We start from the raw sequence: 20,600 nt of genomic DNA, 5'->3' as shown, positions 1-20,600 counted from the left end.
ATTAGCTGCCGCATTTCCTACATTACAAGTGATTACATTTCAAAAGTAATTGGCTGTAAAGTGCTTTGGGACGCTATGAGGTTGTGAAAGGTGTTTAAATGCAAGTCTGTCTTTTCTTTTTACATCCAACCAAATCAGTACCAATAGGAGATCAAACACCAAACACCAAGATGAGTCTGGGGTTTATGTCAGTACCATTTTGGAACACATGATTTGGACACTTGATGGTGATAAATGGAGGCTGGGTAAGCAGATCATCACTTACCATGGAACTGATCAGAATACCTCATTTGTAAATAGAAAAGTGGCTGAAAGTCTACAATCCTTCCAATTAAATCCACATTTTTCTTCTGTACCTGGAGGTTTTCTTCGTCTCTAATTAGCTGTTTTCTGGGAAAGATCTGATTGGCCTGGATACATTCCAAGCTATGTTGTCCTTCTTCATCCTGAAAGGAGGATTGGTTTCCTTTTTAGCCAAAGAGTACATTTTATGTTTTTCCAGTCAATTTACGATGGCCTCTCCTTCTATATTATGAAGACGTAAAGATTACCTATCTTCTAGGGTCTTATTCATTGTTCAAATGCAGACATCCTCTCTACACCAGCAGGTTTGCCAGAACATGTAGGATTTAGAACTTATTCCTTCAGGGAAACTCACAGTATGAACAAAATCAACATTAACAACAGGTTTTTCCCAAGACAATTTGTCATAATATACTAAATTAATCCTTTCATTGCTGAATTACTATTAATATATTATTTTATTGCTTTCTGCTGAATACTACTAATACTGGTATTCAGAAGATATCAATAGAAATGTGACTATGCTGAACAGGATCCTCAGTCCCCTTTTACTAGTTGATAAGAAGAGTACCATTACCAAGTACCATTTCCCAGCTACAAGGGCAGGCTACCCGTTCACACGCCTTTTCCAAAATCATTCCTTCTGGTTGCTAGGTGCTGTTGGAACATTCCTCTTCTGTAAGGAACTGCCTTCCTTCACTCAGTGCTCTCCCTTCCAAGCAAAACCAGAAACTCACCATGTGGTGAATACGAGTACAAACCCTTTAATCCTCTGTTCCATATAATTCCGGTGGGCTTCTTTGTTGTAAAGCAGCAAGCAGTGTGGCTAGCTCTAAAGGGCAAGTCCATTTACATAAAAAGACACGAGACTAGGCCTACACACCATGGGTCCTTCAACCCTTTAGATGGGTAGCCCATTCTGCGAGAGAAACGTCAGTAACCAGTGAAACAGACTGTGACAGATTACAAATTAATCACTATCTGTCTGATCATTATTTAATGCCCATTCTGAAAAAAGGTTCAGTTACAATGGTTCACTAAAGAATTTTATATCCAGCATTAGCCCCAGGATCTGCAAATAGCATTAAACCTGAATTTTCGCTCATGCTTAGAAAAAGAGAGAAAACCATTCTGAGTTTTATGGGATGGAGGTCATGAAATTGTGCCCAAGGATGTATGAAACCAGCCACCTATGATGGGCATATCCTGCTCTGCCTCTTGTTAAATTTGCTGTTGAGGAACTCTAGCTCTGTAAATGAGCTTAGAACCTATTCAACTGCACAAAGCAATGTCTTGAATGGGGGCTGAGATGAGCTAATCATCTAGCTAAGCAAGATATGAAGCTGCTAGTCAAAGGAAACCTGGAACTATGGACAGGCATTTTATTAAAACTCCGAGTGGTAATTTGAGGCCAAATGTGACAATAGTTTACTCTCTTCCACATCAAACCTTAAGAACTTTGTGAAATTATTGAAACTTGATGTGAAAAGCCATGCCATTGTAGCGTACAGCTACTAGCCAATCTCCTGAATTATATGCAGTATTATCTTTGACTTTATTTATAAAGGGAATAAGACTTTTCTGTTCAGGGTGGTTTTAAAGCCTCCCATCATCCTTGCAACAACAAAATAGCTGGCTTACAGAAACTTTCTCCAAGGTCTGGGAAACCAGAAATTTCCAGAGGACATCTTCCAATTGTCTTTTTAAAGGTTATTACTCTGAATCTAAGGAAGCCCCCAACAAATAGAAGGAATTTCCTTCCCTTTCATTCTCAGTCAGCTATCAGATAATAGGATGTTCCAGAAGTCTGCAAAATATCAATTGCGAATCCCTTACTGCCAAATTTGACTGTACCAGACAGTCAGTGACCTTGAGTGGCTGCTGGGGTGCCGATGTGAAGGTAGTAACCGAGGACATTTTCAATTCTGGGCCTTGCGTCCTCCCTGCCTGGCTCTTCCAGAACTGGGGTGAAGCTTTCTCTGCTAGCAAAATAATTCTATCTTCCTCAAGAGGTGTCCAACTGTATTTCAACTGCAAACTTCAAAAGATAAATTTAACAATTAAAAATTTAGCTTAAAGAATAAACTTACAAAAGGAGAACTATTTGACTCTTTGCACATGCAAAGCAATTTTTAAAAATGGATGGTGTAATATTTAACTAGGAATTGTTTGATCCCCTATTTCCTCAACAGCTACATACAAAAGTTAAACTGGTATTGTTCTAAATACATGACTTCATTGTGTAAGTTCTACTTTCACTATGGAATTAAAAGTATAGGTAACTTTGTAGAAGCTACACAAGATGTATTGGTTTTCATAAGCAATATAAAGCTAAATTATATTTGCACTATTGTGCTGGCACCAGCATTGACGCAAGGGGTAATTCCATACTATTCAGCACTATGATGTAGTTTTCTATTAAATATTCATGCCATCATTTAAATAAGTTTCCAGTGCATGTTGGTATAATTATGCCACAATTCCATTTATATGCTGAGATAGAAATTACATAATTTAGTTCAGAAATCACTAGAGTGCCGTTTCATCACCAGATGTAGAATCAAGCGTTTTTTTAAAAAATAGGTGGAAAAGATTTTCTATTAAAGAATGTATTCCCATAATTATGTTGCTCCTGAGACAGTGGTAAAGGGACAATGAGGTTAAGGCCAGTTTGACCCCCAATTACCAATAAATAGGATATTGATAGTGAATTTAACAATTCCTAAATAGCAGTTCACACAAATTAGAATAAGGTGACAGATTGTATGCTGCAGAACAGTTTATATTAATGACTACAGCAAAATTCAAATATGTCAACCAGCTGCAGCAAGATTGCTGGACGCCCAAGGTTGACTGATATTTAAATTCAACCATCCTCTATGAGCATGGGCAGTCACCATCAGTCAGGAATACCTCACAATCTCAGAGTGCTTCCAGATAAAAAGACACATCCTGTCTAACAAAGTACATTTCTCACAAGACACATGCATTATTTATAGTGGTTGTAGAGGTGTGCAGTCTAGAACTTTCCATTTTTCCATAAAAGAGACAGCATGGGAGCATAAAGGATTCAAAATAATTCTTTACTAGTGGGCAAGATAATAGTGGCAGTTTCAGGAACAGTGCTTGGAGGTTACCAGGTTTCAGCCTATTCAGTGTTAACTGTGCACAGGTATGATTTAAAAGTTAGTAAAATCTAAAAATTTTACTTTTTATTTAGATATTTTATCAGAACTTTTAGTGGAATACTCTTAGCACTAATACATAAATATATATATAAATTCATTAGAAAAGAGAATAGTGTCAGAGGACTGGCGGACAGCTAAAGTTATTCCTGTATTTTCAAAGGGAGATAGAACAAATCCAGGGAACTATAGACCAGTTAGCTTAAGGTCAGTGGTAGGGAAGATAATGGCATCTTTACTCAAAGACGTAATAGAAAAACATCTAGAAAACAAAAATATAATAAAGAATAGTCAGCACGGATTTCAAAAGAGAAAGTCATGCTTGACCAACCTTATTTAATTCTTTGAAGAAGTAACAGAAAGAGTAGACAAGGGTAATGCAGTAGATGTGATATATTTGGATTTTCAAAAGGCCTTCGACAAGGTATCGCATTGTAGACTCATGACTAAGAGCATTTGGAGTCAGGGGACAGATAGCAGGATAGATAGCAAGCTAGCTACAAAACAGAAAACAGAGAGTAAGGGTTAAGGGTAGCTACTCAGACTGGCAAAAGGAGGGAAGTGGTGTTCCACGGGGATCGGTGCTGGGACCACTGTTGTTCACAATTTACATTAACGATTTGGACTCGGAAATTGGAAGTAAAATTTCAAAATTTGTGGACGACACCAAATTGGAGGGTATAGTTAATACAAAGGGAGAATATGACAAAATACAAGACGGCATTAATAAACTTGCAGAATGAGCATGTAATTGGCAAATGAATTTCAATACAGATAAATGTGAGGTGGTGCATTTTGGTGGGAAGAGTGGAAGAGTATGGAGGCCACATACTGCTTGGATAATAAGTGTCTAAATGGGGTAGAGGGGCAAAGGGATCTAGGGCTACAGATACACAAATCACTAAATGTAGCGACGCAGGTTGATAAGGCCATAAAAAGACAAACCAAGCACTGGGGTTCATTTCTAGAGGGAAAGCAGAGAAGTTATGTTAAACTTGTATAGAACCACAGTTCTGGTCTCATATTATAAAAATGATATAGAGGCATTGGAGAAGATCCAAAAAAGATTTACAAGGATGATACCAAAACTGAGAGGATATGCTTATCAGGAAAGGCTGAACAGGCTGGGGATCTTTTCTCTAGAAAAAAGGCTGAGGGGTAGTCCAAAACTAGAGGTCATAAATATAAGATAGTCGTTACTAAATCCAATAGGGAATTCAGGAGAAACTTATTTACCCAAAGAGTGGTAAGAATGTGGAACGTGCTACCATAAGAAGTAGTTGAGGCAAATACTTCTCAACTACATTTAAGAGGAAGCTAGATAAGCATACGAGGGAGAAAGAAATAGAAAGATTACATTGATAGGGTTAGATGAAGAGGGGTGGGAGGAGGCTCGTGTAGAGCATAAATGCTGGCATAGACCAGTTGGTCTGAATGGCCTGTTCCTGTGCTGTAAATTCGATGCAAGATCGCAAAAATATCACCTAGGTGCCAAGTAGCTTTAAAATGAATCAGAGTTTTATATTTTAATTGAAATTGAAATGCAGTGTCCTGTGTACTAAGGTGACTTTGAGTGTTCCTGCACCATCGTAGGAATGATGTGGACAATGGAAAAACACGACGAAATAAAGTAGTAGTGATGGACACTGTGCTGAGCATGGATTTAAAATAAAATGCATACTGTCTTCCCAACAGACACTCCTTTTACAATTTCGTGATCTGGCTTTAGTGTACATATCAAACTATCGACTGAATTCTATTTGCAAATAGTGCCATTATAACTGTTGGGGATTTAGTGACAAAGTAAAAGTGGAATCCTGTCATTTCAACTCTGGGATCCCATTCTCACCCAGGCTAATGATGGGATTGAAGTCTCAGCCTTGGTCAGATGTAGGAATCTTTAACAATTCTGAGCAGTCTTAGTTCAAAGTAGACAGGAGTCCAGAGCACAAAACAATCCATAAATCATTACGGTCACTAAACTCACAGTCTCGCTCAGAGGGGCATAGGGTGACTGATGTAAGAAATGAAAATAGCACACTGATACAAATTAAGAAGTGTTTTTCCAAAGTTCAAGTAAAGATACATTACTGGAGAAGAGCAGGTACTCTGCTCTGCATGTGACCTGATCGTACCTAACCTGAGAAAATGAGTGGGGAAAAAAAGATTAAAATTCTCATCTTGGGAAGTGCATGCACATGCACAAACACACAATTATGTAAGCCTTTCTAAAATACACATGACAAGGAGCACTATTAAAATATTTAAGATACTTGAAGCACATTTTAAAAATTTTTCATCCTCCCCCAATGGCCCAATGGGTAGACACCACCTGGTACAGAACTAAACCGGTAGTAAGGTAATAAAACAGCAGATTCAATTTTCAGTCTGTGCTGATCTCAGCCAGGGCAGCAGTTGGGCGCTACCATTAGCCTCAGGCCCCTTGGTAGGTCATAAAAAAAAAAATCAATCAGGAATCCCACACCTGACTGCTGTTCAGTGACTTCTGCTGGAAAGCACATGAATGTCGAGGGAGGACGGGATCATACTCAGTTATGATGCCCCCTTAAATAAAATTGTCTGCTGACACTTTCTGCAAGGGCTCACACATGAAGAATGGCAATTTGGACGAGGTACTGGTGCCTGCAAAACCATACCTCAATCGGAATCGCTGTCTTCAAGAGAAGAGCAAAAATTGGAAAACAAAAGATCCTTCCCCCAAATAACTTCTTTCAAGCAACTTTTTAATACATGTACAGTGGGCTTGTATAACACATTATGTTATGGAGTGGTAGGATGCTAGCTTGTGCATTGGTTTTTCTCCCCCAGAGTGAACCCCAATCTTCACCAAGATATAGACGGAGGTACTAATGAAGGCCAAGAGCTTACCTTCCAGAAGGAAGTAAAAAGCTTACGGTCCAGTTACCCTCAGCTCACTTTCACAACTCTCCTATAGTGACATGGGCAGAATCAAGGGTGCACATCAAGGAATGGTTCATTCTATGGGAGAAAAATCATTTTTGGCCCATTTTATTTACTATGGCAAAATAGAGCCACAATCGTCCCACATGGATATGTGACTTCTGCTTTTAATGGCACAGTTGAAATTTTGATTTGGTTTCCTCTGCACAATGCTTTGGGAGCCTTATAAGACTATAAGCTTCCTTATACTGAAAACTCTTTCCCATCTCAAAATTAACCCCTGCACTTTACGACAGTTATATGGTTCCCTTTGAACACAAAAACAGGTCTTTCCTCAATGTAAAGCGAAGGAATTGTATGATTATGTGCATTTAGAGAAGACTACCACTTAGGCTTTCAGATCAGATCTTCTACATCCACACAGACTTCTGAAATAGACTGAAAAGCAGAACACAATGACAGTGGATCCCAGAAGGGAAAAGAGGGGGGGGGAAAAAAAAAAATCAGAGGAATACAAAACATTTGTTGAGGGACTGAAGACTTTATCCCAACTTTAGAGAAAAAATGTTTGACACTAAGAGCGGTGAACATGATCTTTTGACAGGAAAAATAAACTGGAGATATGGTGCGGATCCATGTCTTTATAGGACATAGAAGTAGGAGGCTATTTGTGGCACTGACTATCTGGATTCCCCAGAAGCAATCAATCCTACAGTGTGTAAAGGATGTGTGAATGAAGAGTGGGCACTTGCTGAGTTTCTAACTCATTAATGTACAATTCAGTAGATGCACTTTTAGAGAACAAAATGGGTATCCACTATAAATTATAATAACCTATATCTTGCATTCTCTGCTTCTCAAGAGGCAAGCATATAGTTTGGGCCTGCATGAATGATTTCCCTATTTTGCAAAATAAATTAATATTTCTTGGGTAACAATCAAGGAATTTCAGTTCTGAGAATTATGGTTAATGTGACCGCTTGATTTGCTTCAACATACCGAGAAGAGGAACTCCAGGGGAAGGGGAGGAAGAAGAATAGGGTATACTAACTAATTTCTATATCATAACATTGGCAGATGGGAATTATTTACTGTGCAGTTAAAGTTAGTTGAACCTCTGGAAATAGTTGTAGCTCGACATTTATATGCATTATTTTACAATGAAAATATCTAAGAAAATCATTAAAGAGTCAGCCATGTTTAATGCGATTCAGATAAATCAAATACTGTTTTAGAATTTCAATGACTGCAGTAACTAATTGGCTCCATATGATTTCCTCATCTTTTGTCACTAACTACACTTGCACCAGAGGAGATTGAAAGGGGAACTCAACAGTACATTCTCCATTGGGACAGTATGATAAAATAGGTGTTCAAGAATATAAGAAAAATCAAGGCTCGCCAAAGCTAGTCCTTCCAGTATTCTAAGTCTGCCAACCTACCATCCACCTGAGTTTTGAGCCTGCCTAAATTGCGTCTCTATAATATCCTACCTGGTAAACTATTCCAGACTTTTAATGACCAGTCACGTGAAGAATGTGATCTAAATTTACTTTTCTGTAGTTTACATTTATAGCCTCTGGTCCCATCATCCTGTCTTATTTTAAAATATTCAGGATGTACTTTATCTAAGACCACTAATATTTTATATACTTCAATAAGGTTCCCCTTAACTATCTTCTCTCTCTACACTGTAGAGGTTGAGTTTTAAAAAAAAATAAAACATTCCTCAAGCTTAATCCTCATACTTGGAATTCTTCTTCTTGTTCTCTGCACCTTCTCCAATGTTTGTCCATCCTTTTGACTGGTCAGCAGAATTCCATACTATTCCAAGTGTGGACTGGCAGGTGCACTGCACAGCCTTAGAATAGCCTTACTTGAGTTACATTCCACTATCCCAGCATTTTGTTAACTATTTTAATTGCTTCACCACATAGATAAGTCCACTGTTTTACTCATTAAAATGTATTTTAAAAAGTAGAGAAAAAAATGATGCTATGCCCAATTCTAACAGTTTCTTTTTAAACATGTATTGTTGATGAAACTCTCAACATTCAAAGTTGATTGAGGTACTGTCTTTGATGTCTCATTCATGGACCAGGTTCCTACCTTCCCAGCCCAAGTGTTGTTCCTAACTCCTGCCATGATTGGTGTTGTACACTGTGGGTAGGAATTGTTGAGCGATTGATAATCCCTGCTCACAATGTATCATGTCATCGATCGCAGCAGGAGCTCCAGAGTACACTAGGGGTGGGGGAGGGAGGGAGAGAGAGAGAGAGAGAGAGAGAGAGAGAAAAGCCACAACATTTGGGGAGGGGAGAGAGAGAGAGAGAGAGAGAGAACACATGAGCGCGAGAGAAGCCAGTAGCTGTACTTGGTGGTGGTGGTGGGGAGTGTTGGGATTAGGAGCAGAGGAGGAAGAGACATTGGAGCAGTGCTTTTGGAAAACTGTCAGGTTGGTCTGTTGAAAACCCAAATGCTTCAGATTTTTAATTTTATTGGAAAAAAGGAAAAACAAATCCAAAGCAAAGTTTTAAAACCGCTGTTTTGGGATGGGGGTTATTTAGGATGGGATATAGTTTGTATCATGTTCAAAATTTCTGAGGAACTGTTCATGGAACAGAAAGTCCCTAAAGGATAAAGACAAATTCAAGGAGAATGTACTGAGCGTAGCAGACTGCACTATATAAACATTACTACAAAACTAGTAACCAACTCACCATGTCAATTCCACTGTAATACGTTATGTACTATTCCTCAGTATCTCTGTACTTCTGTCTCACTCAAGATCAAATCTGAAAATTCACATTAAAATAAGATTAATTGTGCAACTTTACTTGGAGAGACCCCAATGATAAAGTAAAGGCAAAAAAAAATTACTATAAAGTATTGTATTATTTGGATTTTGACATTTTAAAATACAAACAACTCGCACAAGTGTAATGGCCTGCAAGATTAAAGTCATCATTCATTTAAAATAAATGTATAGTTTATCCTCCAGATGTTATTCGTAATTATGCTTTTTTTGCTGGGAGAGTAATTTCATATTTAATGCCTGCTTTGTCCGATTGTCGGATAATTCTAATGTCCTAGTAAAATAGTATTTATAAATTTCCAGCTCAAAAATTAATTTAATGTTTTTCCTGAAGTAAATTTTGTTCATGCACTTACCTCAGTTTATTTTTTCTGCCATCATCCAATCAAGGAAGAGTGACTTGGACCCACAAAGCTATTGTAGCCACCTATTAAGCCATCCCTAAACCAGCATCACATAGAGAAGACAATTGGTAATCTGTCTTCATTAATCTGATTCATTAAATAAAAGTTTTCTATAAAATGTGATCATAGAGTGGAATATCAATTATCTAACATAAATGTAGGGCTCCCCCCACCCCCCACTCATCCTGTGGATAACAGAAACTGAAGAATAATCAAGTCTTCACATATGATACTGTAGTACCCTACTCACGGAAATCAAAACAGGTAGAACACAAACAAACAACCCGTTGCTCTCCAGTTTCAATACTAATTGAGCAACTAAAAATAAATATGATATCTCTCTTCCTGTTACTGTCTATCTGTTTTACTTCCACTCTCTGATTTTGTTATACTCTGCACCGGTTTCTCTTCTTTCATTCTCTTTCTCTCAATTTGCCTCAGACTCTCTCTTTTTGTTTCTGTAAGTTGGCTCTTCCATTTGCCTCCTTTCTCCTCTGTATGCTTCTGGTTGTCTACGTGCATCACACGCATCTTTTACTGAATTTGTATCTTTACATTTTTAAAAGGTTAGAGCATGCAGATGAATTCCAAGGTTTGGAGGTGGGGAAAGAGAGGCATTTATCCTGTAGCATGCATGGGTGTAAGAGAAACTGGGATTTAGAGGCTGGGCTGGGAGGAAGCAAAGCTCAAGGTCTGGAGGGAGTTGGTGGCTGGGGTTCTGGAACAGCAGACTTATATCCTGGTTGTGTGATCTTTTTGTTGATGTTGTGGTAGACCCGAGGTCACTGACTAGTGCTGGCAAGTCTGGGAACCACTGCAAAACGAACTGATGAGATAGAGTTCTAACAGTAGGTTAACCCTATGTTAACCACAGATGTTCTTGACCTGCTGAGTATTCCCCAATTTTCTGTTTCTATTTCAAATTTCCAGCATCTGTGGTATTTTGCTTTTTACTGATGAGAAACTGGGATATGTCCCTGGGTAGGTGCAGAGGGACTGAGAATGGAGACCTAGACTGCAATGGAGTCTGAGAAACAAAGCTCGAGTGGGAAGGAGCACAAGAGGACCTAATGACGAAAAGAAAGTGGGCAAAAGCTGGTATCTTATTTGCAAGCCAGGGAGCATTGCTTGTGTCTGAATCAGGAGACAGCAGGTTGCCAGCATGAGTTTCAAGCTGGCACGTGGCCTCAATCAGCTGATGTTCCTACTGCTTCTCTGCTTTAATCTTTAGAAAGGTAGTTGCAACACTCCAGATCAGCTAATCCAATGGTCCTGAAGCTGTCCACCCATTTTAACTCACCAACTAGGTCTCTGACTTGGACAGAAAAGACAACTGCATTTACATAGTACTTCTTCACATCTCAAAGCACGTCATTGACAATGAATTACTTTGAAGTGAAGTGGCTATTGTTATGTAGGCTTGGAACGAGGAGAGCATTGTTGGGGTGGGGAACATGGCAGCAGTGCGGCCACTCCTATAACTACTGCAAGGGAGGTAGCAGAGTTGGAATATTTAGGACAAATCTTTGTGGGAAGGAGTGAGTGCAGCAGCTGTTCCAGTAAAGCTATGACATCGGCATCTACCCAACAATATGGAAGACTTCTTAGTATGTCCTGTCCACAAAATACTGGGTAAATCTAACCCAGCCAATTACCACCCAATCAGCCTCCTCCCAATAATCAGTAATGTGATGGAAGGAGTTGTTAATAGTACCATCAAGCAATATCTTCTCACCAATAACCTATTCATCAACGCTCAGTTCAGTTCCAACAGAACCACTCTGCTAAGGACCTCATCACAGTCTTGATCCAGATCGAACACAGATGCAAGAGCTGAATGCCAGAGGAGAGGAGAGAGGAGCTGTCCTCGGCATCAAAACAGCATTTTACCAAGTATGGCACAAAGGAGCTCTAGCAAACTGAAGAATATGGGGTCAAAAGTAAAATCCTCCAGTGGCTTGAGTCATGCCTGATGCAAAGGAAGATGGGTGTGATTGTTGGAGGCCAGTCATCACAGCCTCAGAACATCACTGCAGGAGTTCTTCACAGAAGCTATCTCATCCCAGCCATCTTCAGCTGCCTCATCAATGACTGTCCTTCCACCATGATGAATCAAGTGTTCAGTTGCATTCTCTGATGTTAAAGCAGTCCATACCAGCCTACAGCAGGACCTGGATGAGAAGTGGCTGGTAACTACATAAGTTTCAGGTAATTACCATCTTGAACAAGCGAAAGCGCAGTCATCTCCCCTTCAATGGCACCACCATCCCAAATTTCCCCATCATGTTAGGTGTCCCCACTGACCAGACGCTGAACTGAACTAGCCATATCAACACCAAGGCTACAAGAGCAAGGTAGAGGCTGAGTACTCTGCGACAAGTGGTTCACCTCCTGACCCGTCAAAGTTTCTCTACCGTCAACAAGGCTCAAATCAGGAGTGTGATGAAATACTCACTGCTCGCCTGGATGAGTGCAGCTGCAAAGACACTTAAAACACTCAACATCATCCAGGACAGAGCAGTTCGCTTGATCAATGCCCCTGCCAATGGACTCAATATCTACCCCCTCTCCGACTGGAGCACTGTGGCTGCAGTGTGTATAATATATAAGATGCAATGCAGCAAATTACTAAAGTTAAGACCATAAGAACATAAGAATTAGGAACAGGAGTAGGCCATACGGCCCCTCGAGCCTGCTCCACCATTCAACAGATCATGGCTGATCTTCAACCTCAACTCCACTTTCCTGCCCGGTCCCCATATTCCTCGATTTCCCTAGAGTCCAAAAATCTATCTATCTCAGCATTGAATGTACTCAATGGCTCAGCATCCACAGCCCTCTGGGGTAGAGAATTCCAAAGACTCACAACCCTCTGAATGAAGAAATTCCTCCTCATCTCAGTCTTAAATGGCCGACCCCTAGTTCTAGACTCTCCAGCCAGGGGAAACAACCTCTCAGCCTCTACCCTTTCAAGCCCCCCTCAGAATCTTATATGTTTAAATGAGATCACCTCTCATTCTTCTAAACTCCAGAGAGTATAGGCCCATTCTACTCAACCTCTCCTCACAGGACAACCCTCTCATCCCAGGAATTAATCTAATGAAGCTTCGTTGCACCGCCTCTAAGACAAGTATATCCTTCCTTAGATAAGGAGACCAAAACTGTATGCAATACTCCTGGTGAGGTCTCACCAAAGCCTTGTACAATTGTAGTAAGACTTCCTTACTCTTGTACTCCAATCCTCTTGGAATAAAGGCCAACATGCCATTTGCTTTCCTAACTGCCTGCTGTACCTGCATCCTAACTTTTTGTGTTTCTTGTACCAGGACACCCAAGTCTCTATGGACACCAACATTTAATAGTTTCTCACCATTTAAAAAATATTCTGTTTTTCTATTCTTCCTACCAAAGTGATTAACTTCACATTTCCCGACATTATATTCCATCTGCCATCTTCTTGCCCACTAGCTTGTCTATATCACTTTGCAGACTCTGTGTCCTCCTCACATCTTACTTTCCCACCTAGCTTTGTATCAGCAAACTTGGATACATCACACTCGGTCCCTTCATCCAAGTCATTAATATAGATTTTAAATAGCTGAGGCCCAAGAATTGATCCTTGCGGTACCCCACTAGTTACAGCCTGCCTACCTGAAAATGACCCGTTTATCCCTAGTCTCTGTTTTCTGTCAGTTAACCAATCCTCTATCCATGCTAATATGTTACCCCCAACTCCATGAGCCCTTACAGTTACAGTGACAGCACCTCTCTCTCATGCAATCTCTACTACCAAGAAGGATAAGAGCAACAATGCTGTGAGAACACCATCGCGACCAAGTCACACACCATCCTGATTTGGACATCTACCCCCATTCCTCCATCATTGCTGGGTCAGAATCCTAGAATTCCCTACCAACACCATCGAGGGAGTAGATCAAGACAAGGACTGCAAGGAGAAGACCCTCACTGTCCTTGCACAGCAAGTAGGAAAGAGCATTAAATGCTGCCTTATTAGCATCGCCCACATCTTGGAAACAAATCAGAAAAAACCCTGGGTGGGTTAGACCGACATGTATTGTAAGTTCTAGTATAGCTTCTCATGAGGATATGAATGGAGTGATTTGACTGTTCAGTAATTCAGTACATTGTAGAACTACCTAGAAAATACATTGCTTGGGCTAGTTCAGACACGTGACATTTTTTGCAAACTGTACAAGTTATTTTAGAGAAAAAAGAGTGAAACTAGAAACATCCTGAAGAGTATGTTATTTTGAATAATATTTTAAAACCAATAAGTCATGTTTGATCTGGTGTGCCAGTGTGTGCCATGAAGAAAGGAGTTGGAGCAGTGGGGGGAGGGAATTATAGACAGACCTGGGATGGCATAGACTATATATAGGCTGTGCAGTATGGATAAAATGTCTATGGTAGATTAACATAAGGGGAAAACGACAAACTATCATGATAGTTGAAAACAGGCTATTGATCTGATTGGTTTATTAAGTTATTTGGTTAGACTGAGAACTGATTGGTCTGTGGAGTTACAGAGTTAGCATGGACCAATCTATGTACAGGCTCGCTAATGATTTAATCAATTTGGCTGAATTGCAGTTTAGCAGTTTTGCCAAGAATGTCCTGCCGAGGGCATTCTCCACCTTTAAGACAAACAGTATCCGACCAAAGTTGATGGAAGTGAGCAGGGAACATTTCTTCACAAATGGGGGAAAAAAAATGTAAATATTAAGTACGACTTCATCACAGGTGCAAGGATCCTTTAGGTAAATTCAATGAGGCAGTGCTCCTGGTGCAGAGCCTCACTCGGCAAGAGCATGAATTGGACTAAAGAGATCAGTGCAACTGAATTGTTGCCCAATTATCTAGTCATTGATTTAAAGGCTGAAAAGTTAGGAACGCTGCAAATCGGGCAAGCTGATCTCTGCATTCAAGTGAAGCGAGGATCCATGCCAGGAAATTTACCTTTGTATTTGTACCAATCTAAAATCAACAATTCCGCATGGATATGTTATCTGACAAGCTGCAGTGTGCAGCTTTTGAAATAAATTCCACAATCCAGAAATTTGCCTCAAAAATGTTAGCTTTAGCTTTCAAAGCAGGTGACGACCAAATTATTGTTGAAGGTATTCTGAAATTCTCAGCTATTACAGAACTCCTGTTGACATGTGTTACGGTTTATTTTAGGGAAAATAAGTGAAAAATAGAAATTGCCTGAAAATCAGGCCATTTCAAATAATAACATTTTAAAAGCCAGAAGTCATGTTTGTTTGATCTGGTTCACCAATGACTTTTAGTTAATTTCCGTCCTAATCATAGGAAGAATATTTTCCACTCCACATCAATGTCAAGAAATCCCAAATCTCTCTAGAGCTTGCACAGTTCTTGGGGGTGGGGGGGGGGATAAACAGCAGCATCCCAAATGGCTTAGTGAATAAATACACCAGATGGTCTAGTATTTAACCACAATGGTCAGAAAGTCACAGATTGAATCCCTGGTCTGTGCAGAATTAGCTGAGCTCAGCCAGGGCAGCAGCTAAGGCCTCAGTGCCCCTTGGACAAGGTGCTGAATAATAATTAAAAAATCAACCAGGGTACCTCCTTTTGTTTGCTATCCAGCGACTCTCCCCCACCCCCCCAACTGCTGTGCATATCAGGTGAAGACAAGATTGAGCTCAACTACAATTGCTGTCATAGTCTAATAGCCTGTCAGTACTCACTGTTGAAGCTCATAAATGAAGAAATGAGCACTTGGTCAAGGTACCAGAGGGGTGCCGACACCTATAGAATTGTACCCCAGCAGGAGTTTGCATCTTCAGGAAAGAACAGATGAAAATTGGGGAAAATAAACTCTTTCTCCAAACACTGGGTTAACTTAGAATGGCCTAGATTTTCTAATTAGCATTATTTGTATGGTATGCCATTAGTATCATTTAAATAGGTTACCAACAACATTAAAATAATGGCAATTGGAAAATCTAGGCTAACGTATCTGCAAATAATGCAGCTAGTTAAGGGGAACGTCAAAAATGTTTCACTCTCGCTCCCTTGGACATTTCTCAGGTGAGAAAAAAAGGTACATGGTTTAAAAGCCCGAGCATTTGAAACTAGAAGTCAAAAGCTGAACCAGCTCAATATCACTTTCTTATACCCAACTTTCTTTCACCAACTCAAGTTTCAGAAATCTTGGTTGTAATTTCTCTCAGCCGCCCAGTCCGAGTAATACCTCACAATTTCATCTTGTCCCTTTTGTCAAATGAAACAAACATACACAAGCAAAATCTAGTGTATTCTCTAATTCTACATATTTAAAATCAGCAAATATTGTGACTAGGATTATGAATGAATGGATCATTCATTTATTTAAAGAAATCTACCTTTATCACTTCAATGCAGTGGTATCAATAATTAATTACCCTCTCTGCTATTCTTTGGGTCAACAACCTTTATACATTTCCTGGTATTGTTCTCTTTATGCAGTAGAACATCTTTTGAACATATATACTGTGGCATTTATAATAAACTTCAAACTCGTGCAGGACAGAAGGATAAAATGATTAAATGAGCCACGAGGGATTTTTTGACATAAACTTCAGATTAAGTAATTGTGCTGTTCTTATTTTAATGCCAGATGGGGTATGGATAACCATCAACTTCTGGCTTGTACTTCAGGATTTTCAGCCAAGGCTTAAGGCATCGACATGTTCATTTTCCAAGTCAGAAGCTTTAGATCACAGGGGTCATCAGAGGATCCTTGAATTTACATAAGACTAAGTTTAACTCCATGCAAAATTCTAAGCTGCTCAGGCAGTTTGGGCTTGCACCTTTTTTCATAAATCTCAAAACAAAAGGATGCTCTCACAGCTAACCAACTTCTTGTAGGTAACAGGAAAACATATTGCTACTACATACAACCAATTTTGTAACTGACCCTTAAGGAACTCTCCATGCGCTTCTTTCTCCTCGACTTTGTATTGGACAATAAATACTACTTTCATTGTGTAGCTTGTACAGAGCGTCAATAGGGTCTTATCACTTCTGCAGACAGGCTCTGCATAGTTGACCAAACTGCAAGTTGCAAATAGGGGAGGGGGAGGAAAGGGAGAGTGTGGGGAAGAACAAGGGAGGGTTGAAAGAATATTGGTTTGCAGCTTTTACTATGCCAATACAATATATCAACAAATGTTGGAGTTAATGATAAATCTTTGTAATTGTTAATTTTGAAGAGGATCTTTAGGGTGACAGTAGCTCTTCAATGTCACCCCTGTATTGCAGCTATATAATAAAAGGTAAAAATATATTCAACTCTGATCCATCTCACTGCCGAATAGAGAACATGATATTCAGTGAGGTGTTAGTTGTACATTTGAGAGGAAGAGAGAAAGAGGAAGTTAGAGAGAGAAAGAAAGAAGAGAATGGAAGGAAAGATGAAAGAATTGCCATCTTTGGTGAGCTCCATCACATGGTAGGGAAAAAAAGACCCAAAAACCTAGATCCTAATCTGTCTGTGCCTGCAAGACGAGCCAGTCAATATTTATCCATATGCTGTGGAGTGGAACAGGATTCCTCAATCCAGCACATTGACTCGACAAACTGCTGTCTGAAATGGATATTGAGAAGGGCTATAAACAAAGACAATACACAAATGAAATTTTAAAATAATGAACTCTTTGGGGCACATACCTATCTAAGTACTTATCACACTCCCCCAGTAACATCAAATTCAGGCCTCACCGCTTATTGCAGGTACGTTGGTACGAACGCGATTTGCCCGCTATACGTGATGGCCAGTATAAAGGGGTCGCGCTATGATAGTACTTTCTTTTAATCTGAGTTCGGTTTGAAGAGTTTCTCCTTGCTTTTCCTGTTATCAGTTGGCAGCAGCTAAGTAGAATCTTCTTTTAAGTTCATCACTGCATCTTGCATCTTCTTCTGAAATTGTTCAGCCTAGATTTGAGTTTATTCACTTGTTCCATTTGTCTGAAGATTTTCATCTTGTCTGAGGTTATGTTTTGGCCAAGCTGTCTGTTTATAAATTCTATTTGGTAGCTCTGGGAGATCATCCTTATTCTTGGCAATAATATCAATGAAGGATCTCAACGTTATTTGTGGAACAGCCTCTTAAATTGAAGACAGTTTGTCTTATCGAACAAGATTCTTGCATTCAGTGCACTTTAACAAGGTGCGAACTGGTAAGCAAGCACAGCTGTTTCTGCCCGAAATAAACGGAGCACTTAAGACGATTTAAGTGCAACTTTGATATTGATATTTATACAAATGGTTAATGGTTATTCCTTTTGGGCTGATATAAACGACTGCCTGTTATAAACTGGACATTTTAAGTGGTGGGGTCTGTAGTTTTTAAACTTACTGAAGTTATATTGACTATATTAATTCTTAAAAACATATGTCGGTATAGTTTTCAACTAATATAATATTTGGAGACATGAGTCAGACCATGAGCATAAGCAGGCCTATACACTATGATATACAATTTTATTCTGCAGGGATTTATAGTAGGGGGAGGGGCAACCCAAGAAAACAGCTGAATTTTGCGGTGAAGCATCACAGCTGATTGTTCTGTTCCCTGCCTGTGCATTTCAATTAGCAACAAGACTTGGCTCTGTCTGCATACCTGTAGATCGGTAGAGTCCTATAGCCAACTGAAATGCTGGGGGAGTAGAAATGCTGAGAAATTGCAGTTGGGAAACAGAACAGAGGAGCTGATTCTCACAGTTAATTGCTTATAGGTTTTACATCTGCATTTTGAAATTCTTCCCTTTTGATTCTTGAACTTTTCCCACAAAACAATAGTTCAAAATTACAGCTCATTATATATACTACTTACGAAATACTATGGGATCTAAACTACATTTAAATTTTATTCAACTGTCAAATTTTTAACTTTACTTTTCTCTTAAAAATAGTTGAGTTCAAAATTCACTCACCAAAATGTAGTCGAAGTCTGATTGATTTTTTCCCTACAGAAAACCTTATTCCTTGGAACAGGTCACATTGAAACCTGAAAAACAAATATTTTTTTTACCGTTAATACCTTCAAAGCTATTAAAGGGTATTCTGGTAGAATAAATGTCAAGAGCATAAGCAAAAGGGTACTTGCACAACACACTCAAAATGGCAGTCAAACAGGTTGAATGTATATGTTGGTGTGCTAAATTTGTAATCACTGAAGCTTTTTAAATATACAATTTGGTGTCATCAACAAATTTTGATATCGTTTCCTCAATTGCCAAGTCAAGATCATCAAGAGCACTCTGACATGGACTCTATGAAAAACCACATCTTTCTATTCAGAGGAACTTCCTTACACTCTTTGCTTTGTTCTCCCACCCATTTCTTTATACATGTAGTCACATTATTCTTAATTCCATGAATCTTTTTGCCACAAGTCTTGTATGTGGTATCTTATCAAATGCTTTTCCACCATCCATATAAACCACATCCATTGCATTTTCTTTATTCATCCTCTCCATTATTTCTTCAAAAAATTCTATAAGGTTGGTCAAGACGATTAGCCTTTCAGAAGTCCTTGCTGACTGGCCCTGATTAGCTAATTTTTCTCCAAGTGCTTAGTAATTTCATCCTGTAAAATAGTTTCTAGTGCATCAACAACCGAAAACTAACTGGTTTATAATATCCTTGCTTAGCCCTATCTCACTTTTTGCAGAGGGGAGTCACATTTGCCACTCTCTTGTCCTTTGGCCCAATTTTCATTTCTAGAGCAACTTGGAAAATTATAATTGTAAACAATTTTACAACACCAAGTTATAGTCCAGCAATTTTATTTTAAATTCACAAGCTTTCGGAGGCTTCCTCCTTCCTCATTCCTCAGGTGAACGTTGTTGGAAAATAGGAAGGAGGAAGCCTCCAAAAGCTTGTGAATTTAAAATAAAATTGCTGGACTATAACTTGGTGTTGTAAAATTGTTTACAATTGTCAACCCCAGTCCATCACCGGCATCTCCACATCATGGAAAATTATACGCAAACAAACGTTGTTGGAAAATAGGAAGGAGGAAGCCTCCGAAAGCTTGTGAATTTAAAATAAAATTGCTGGACTATAACTTGGTGTTGTAAAATTGTTTACAATTGTCAACCCCAGTCCATCACCGGCATCTCCACATCATGGAAAATTATACGCAAAGCCTTGGCTATTTCTTCCCCAACTTCCTTCAAGACCCTCAGATTTACACAAACAAGAACCATTTACAAAGTGTGTTTAACATGGAAAAAATGTTTCAAGATGCTTGACAGAGCCAAAACAAAAATGGATGCCAAGCCAAACAAATGATTAGATGGGGTGACCAAAGCTTGGTAGAAGAGGGGGGTTTTAAGGAGAGGAGGTGGCGAGGCAGCTGGGTTAAGGAGGGAACTCCAGAGACTGTGATCCAGGGAACTGAAGGCACAATGGTGGGGAAGATGCACTGGTGATGTGACAGATTAGAGCAATGATAGGACACACTGCCCACCAAGAAGGAGCACATCTGTTACAGCCCAGTAATTCCCTCACCTTGATAAGCAAAAAAAAACATACGTGCCCCCTCCCTCAATTAAATGAAATACAGCAAGGTCTTAGGGAAAATAATTACATTGTCTAGGAGGCATTGTGCTGTGCCCTAAATAAAGAAAGTCAAATATCTTAATGTTATTCGAGAAATTATCTACTTGTCCAGAAGCCAAGACAAATGTTTGTTCCCCTCCCCTCCCTTTTCAGCATTCCGAAAGGACCGCTCCCTCTGTGGCACCCTGGTCCACTCTTTCATCACCCCCAACACCCACTCTCCTCCCCACGGCAGCTTCCCATGCGAGCGCAGGAGATGCAACACCTGCCCTTTCACCTCCTCTCTTCCCACCATCCAGGGCCCCAAACACTCCTTCCAGGAGAAACAGCGAATTACTTGTACTTCTTTCAATTTAGTATACTGTATTCACTGCTCTC

At 39.5% G+C, this 20,600-nt stretch overlaps 1 protein-coding gene across 9 annotated transcripts in view; it reads right to left on the bottom strand.

Moving 5' to 3' along the window:
- The window catches only part of mtmr3 (myotubularin related protein 3), a 108,908-nt gene that overhangs the window by 61,149 nt on the left and 27,159 nt on the right, over window positions 1-20,600 (bottom strand). For 8 of the 9 annotated variants that reach the window (XM_068005732.1, XM_068005735.1, XM_068005734.1 and 5 more), the window contains exons 2-4: window positions 18,590-18,663; window positions 9,131-9,205; window positions 357-446 (exon numbers count right to left, since the gene is read on the bottom strand). In XM_068005732.1, the coding sequence (XP_067861833.1) occupies window positions 357-446; window positions 9,131-9,133 (93 nt within the window). In that variant the 5' untranslated portion in view covers window positions 9,134-9,205; window positions 18,590-18,663. Of the gene's footprint in view, window positions 1-356; window positions 447-9,130; window positions 9,206-9,581; window positions 9,667-18,589; window positions 18,664-20,600 lie in introns of all 9 variants that reach the window. The other variant, XM_068005733.1, reaches the window with a different exon arrangement.

The sequence above is a fragment of the Heptranchias perlo genome, chromosome 25 (genome assembly GCF_035084215.1).
Source record: "Heptranchias perlo isolate sHepPer1 chromosome 25, sHepPer1.hap1, whole genome shotgun sequence".
Taxonomy (NCBI): Eukaryota; Metazoa; Chordata; class Chondrichthyes; order Hexanchiformes; family Hexanchidae; genus Heptranchias; species Heptranchias perlo.
Note: the sequence above shows the minus strand (reverse complement) of the source record. Positions and strands in the feature narration are given on the sequence as shown.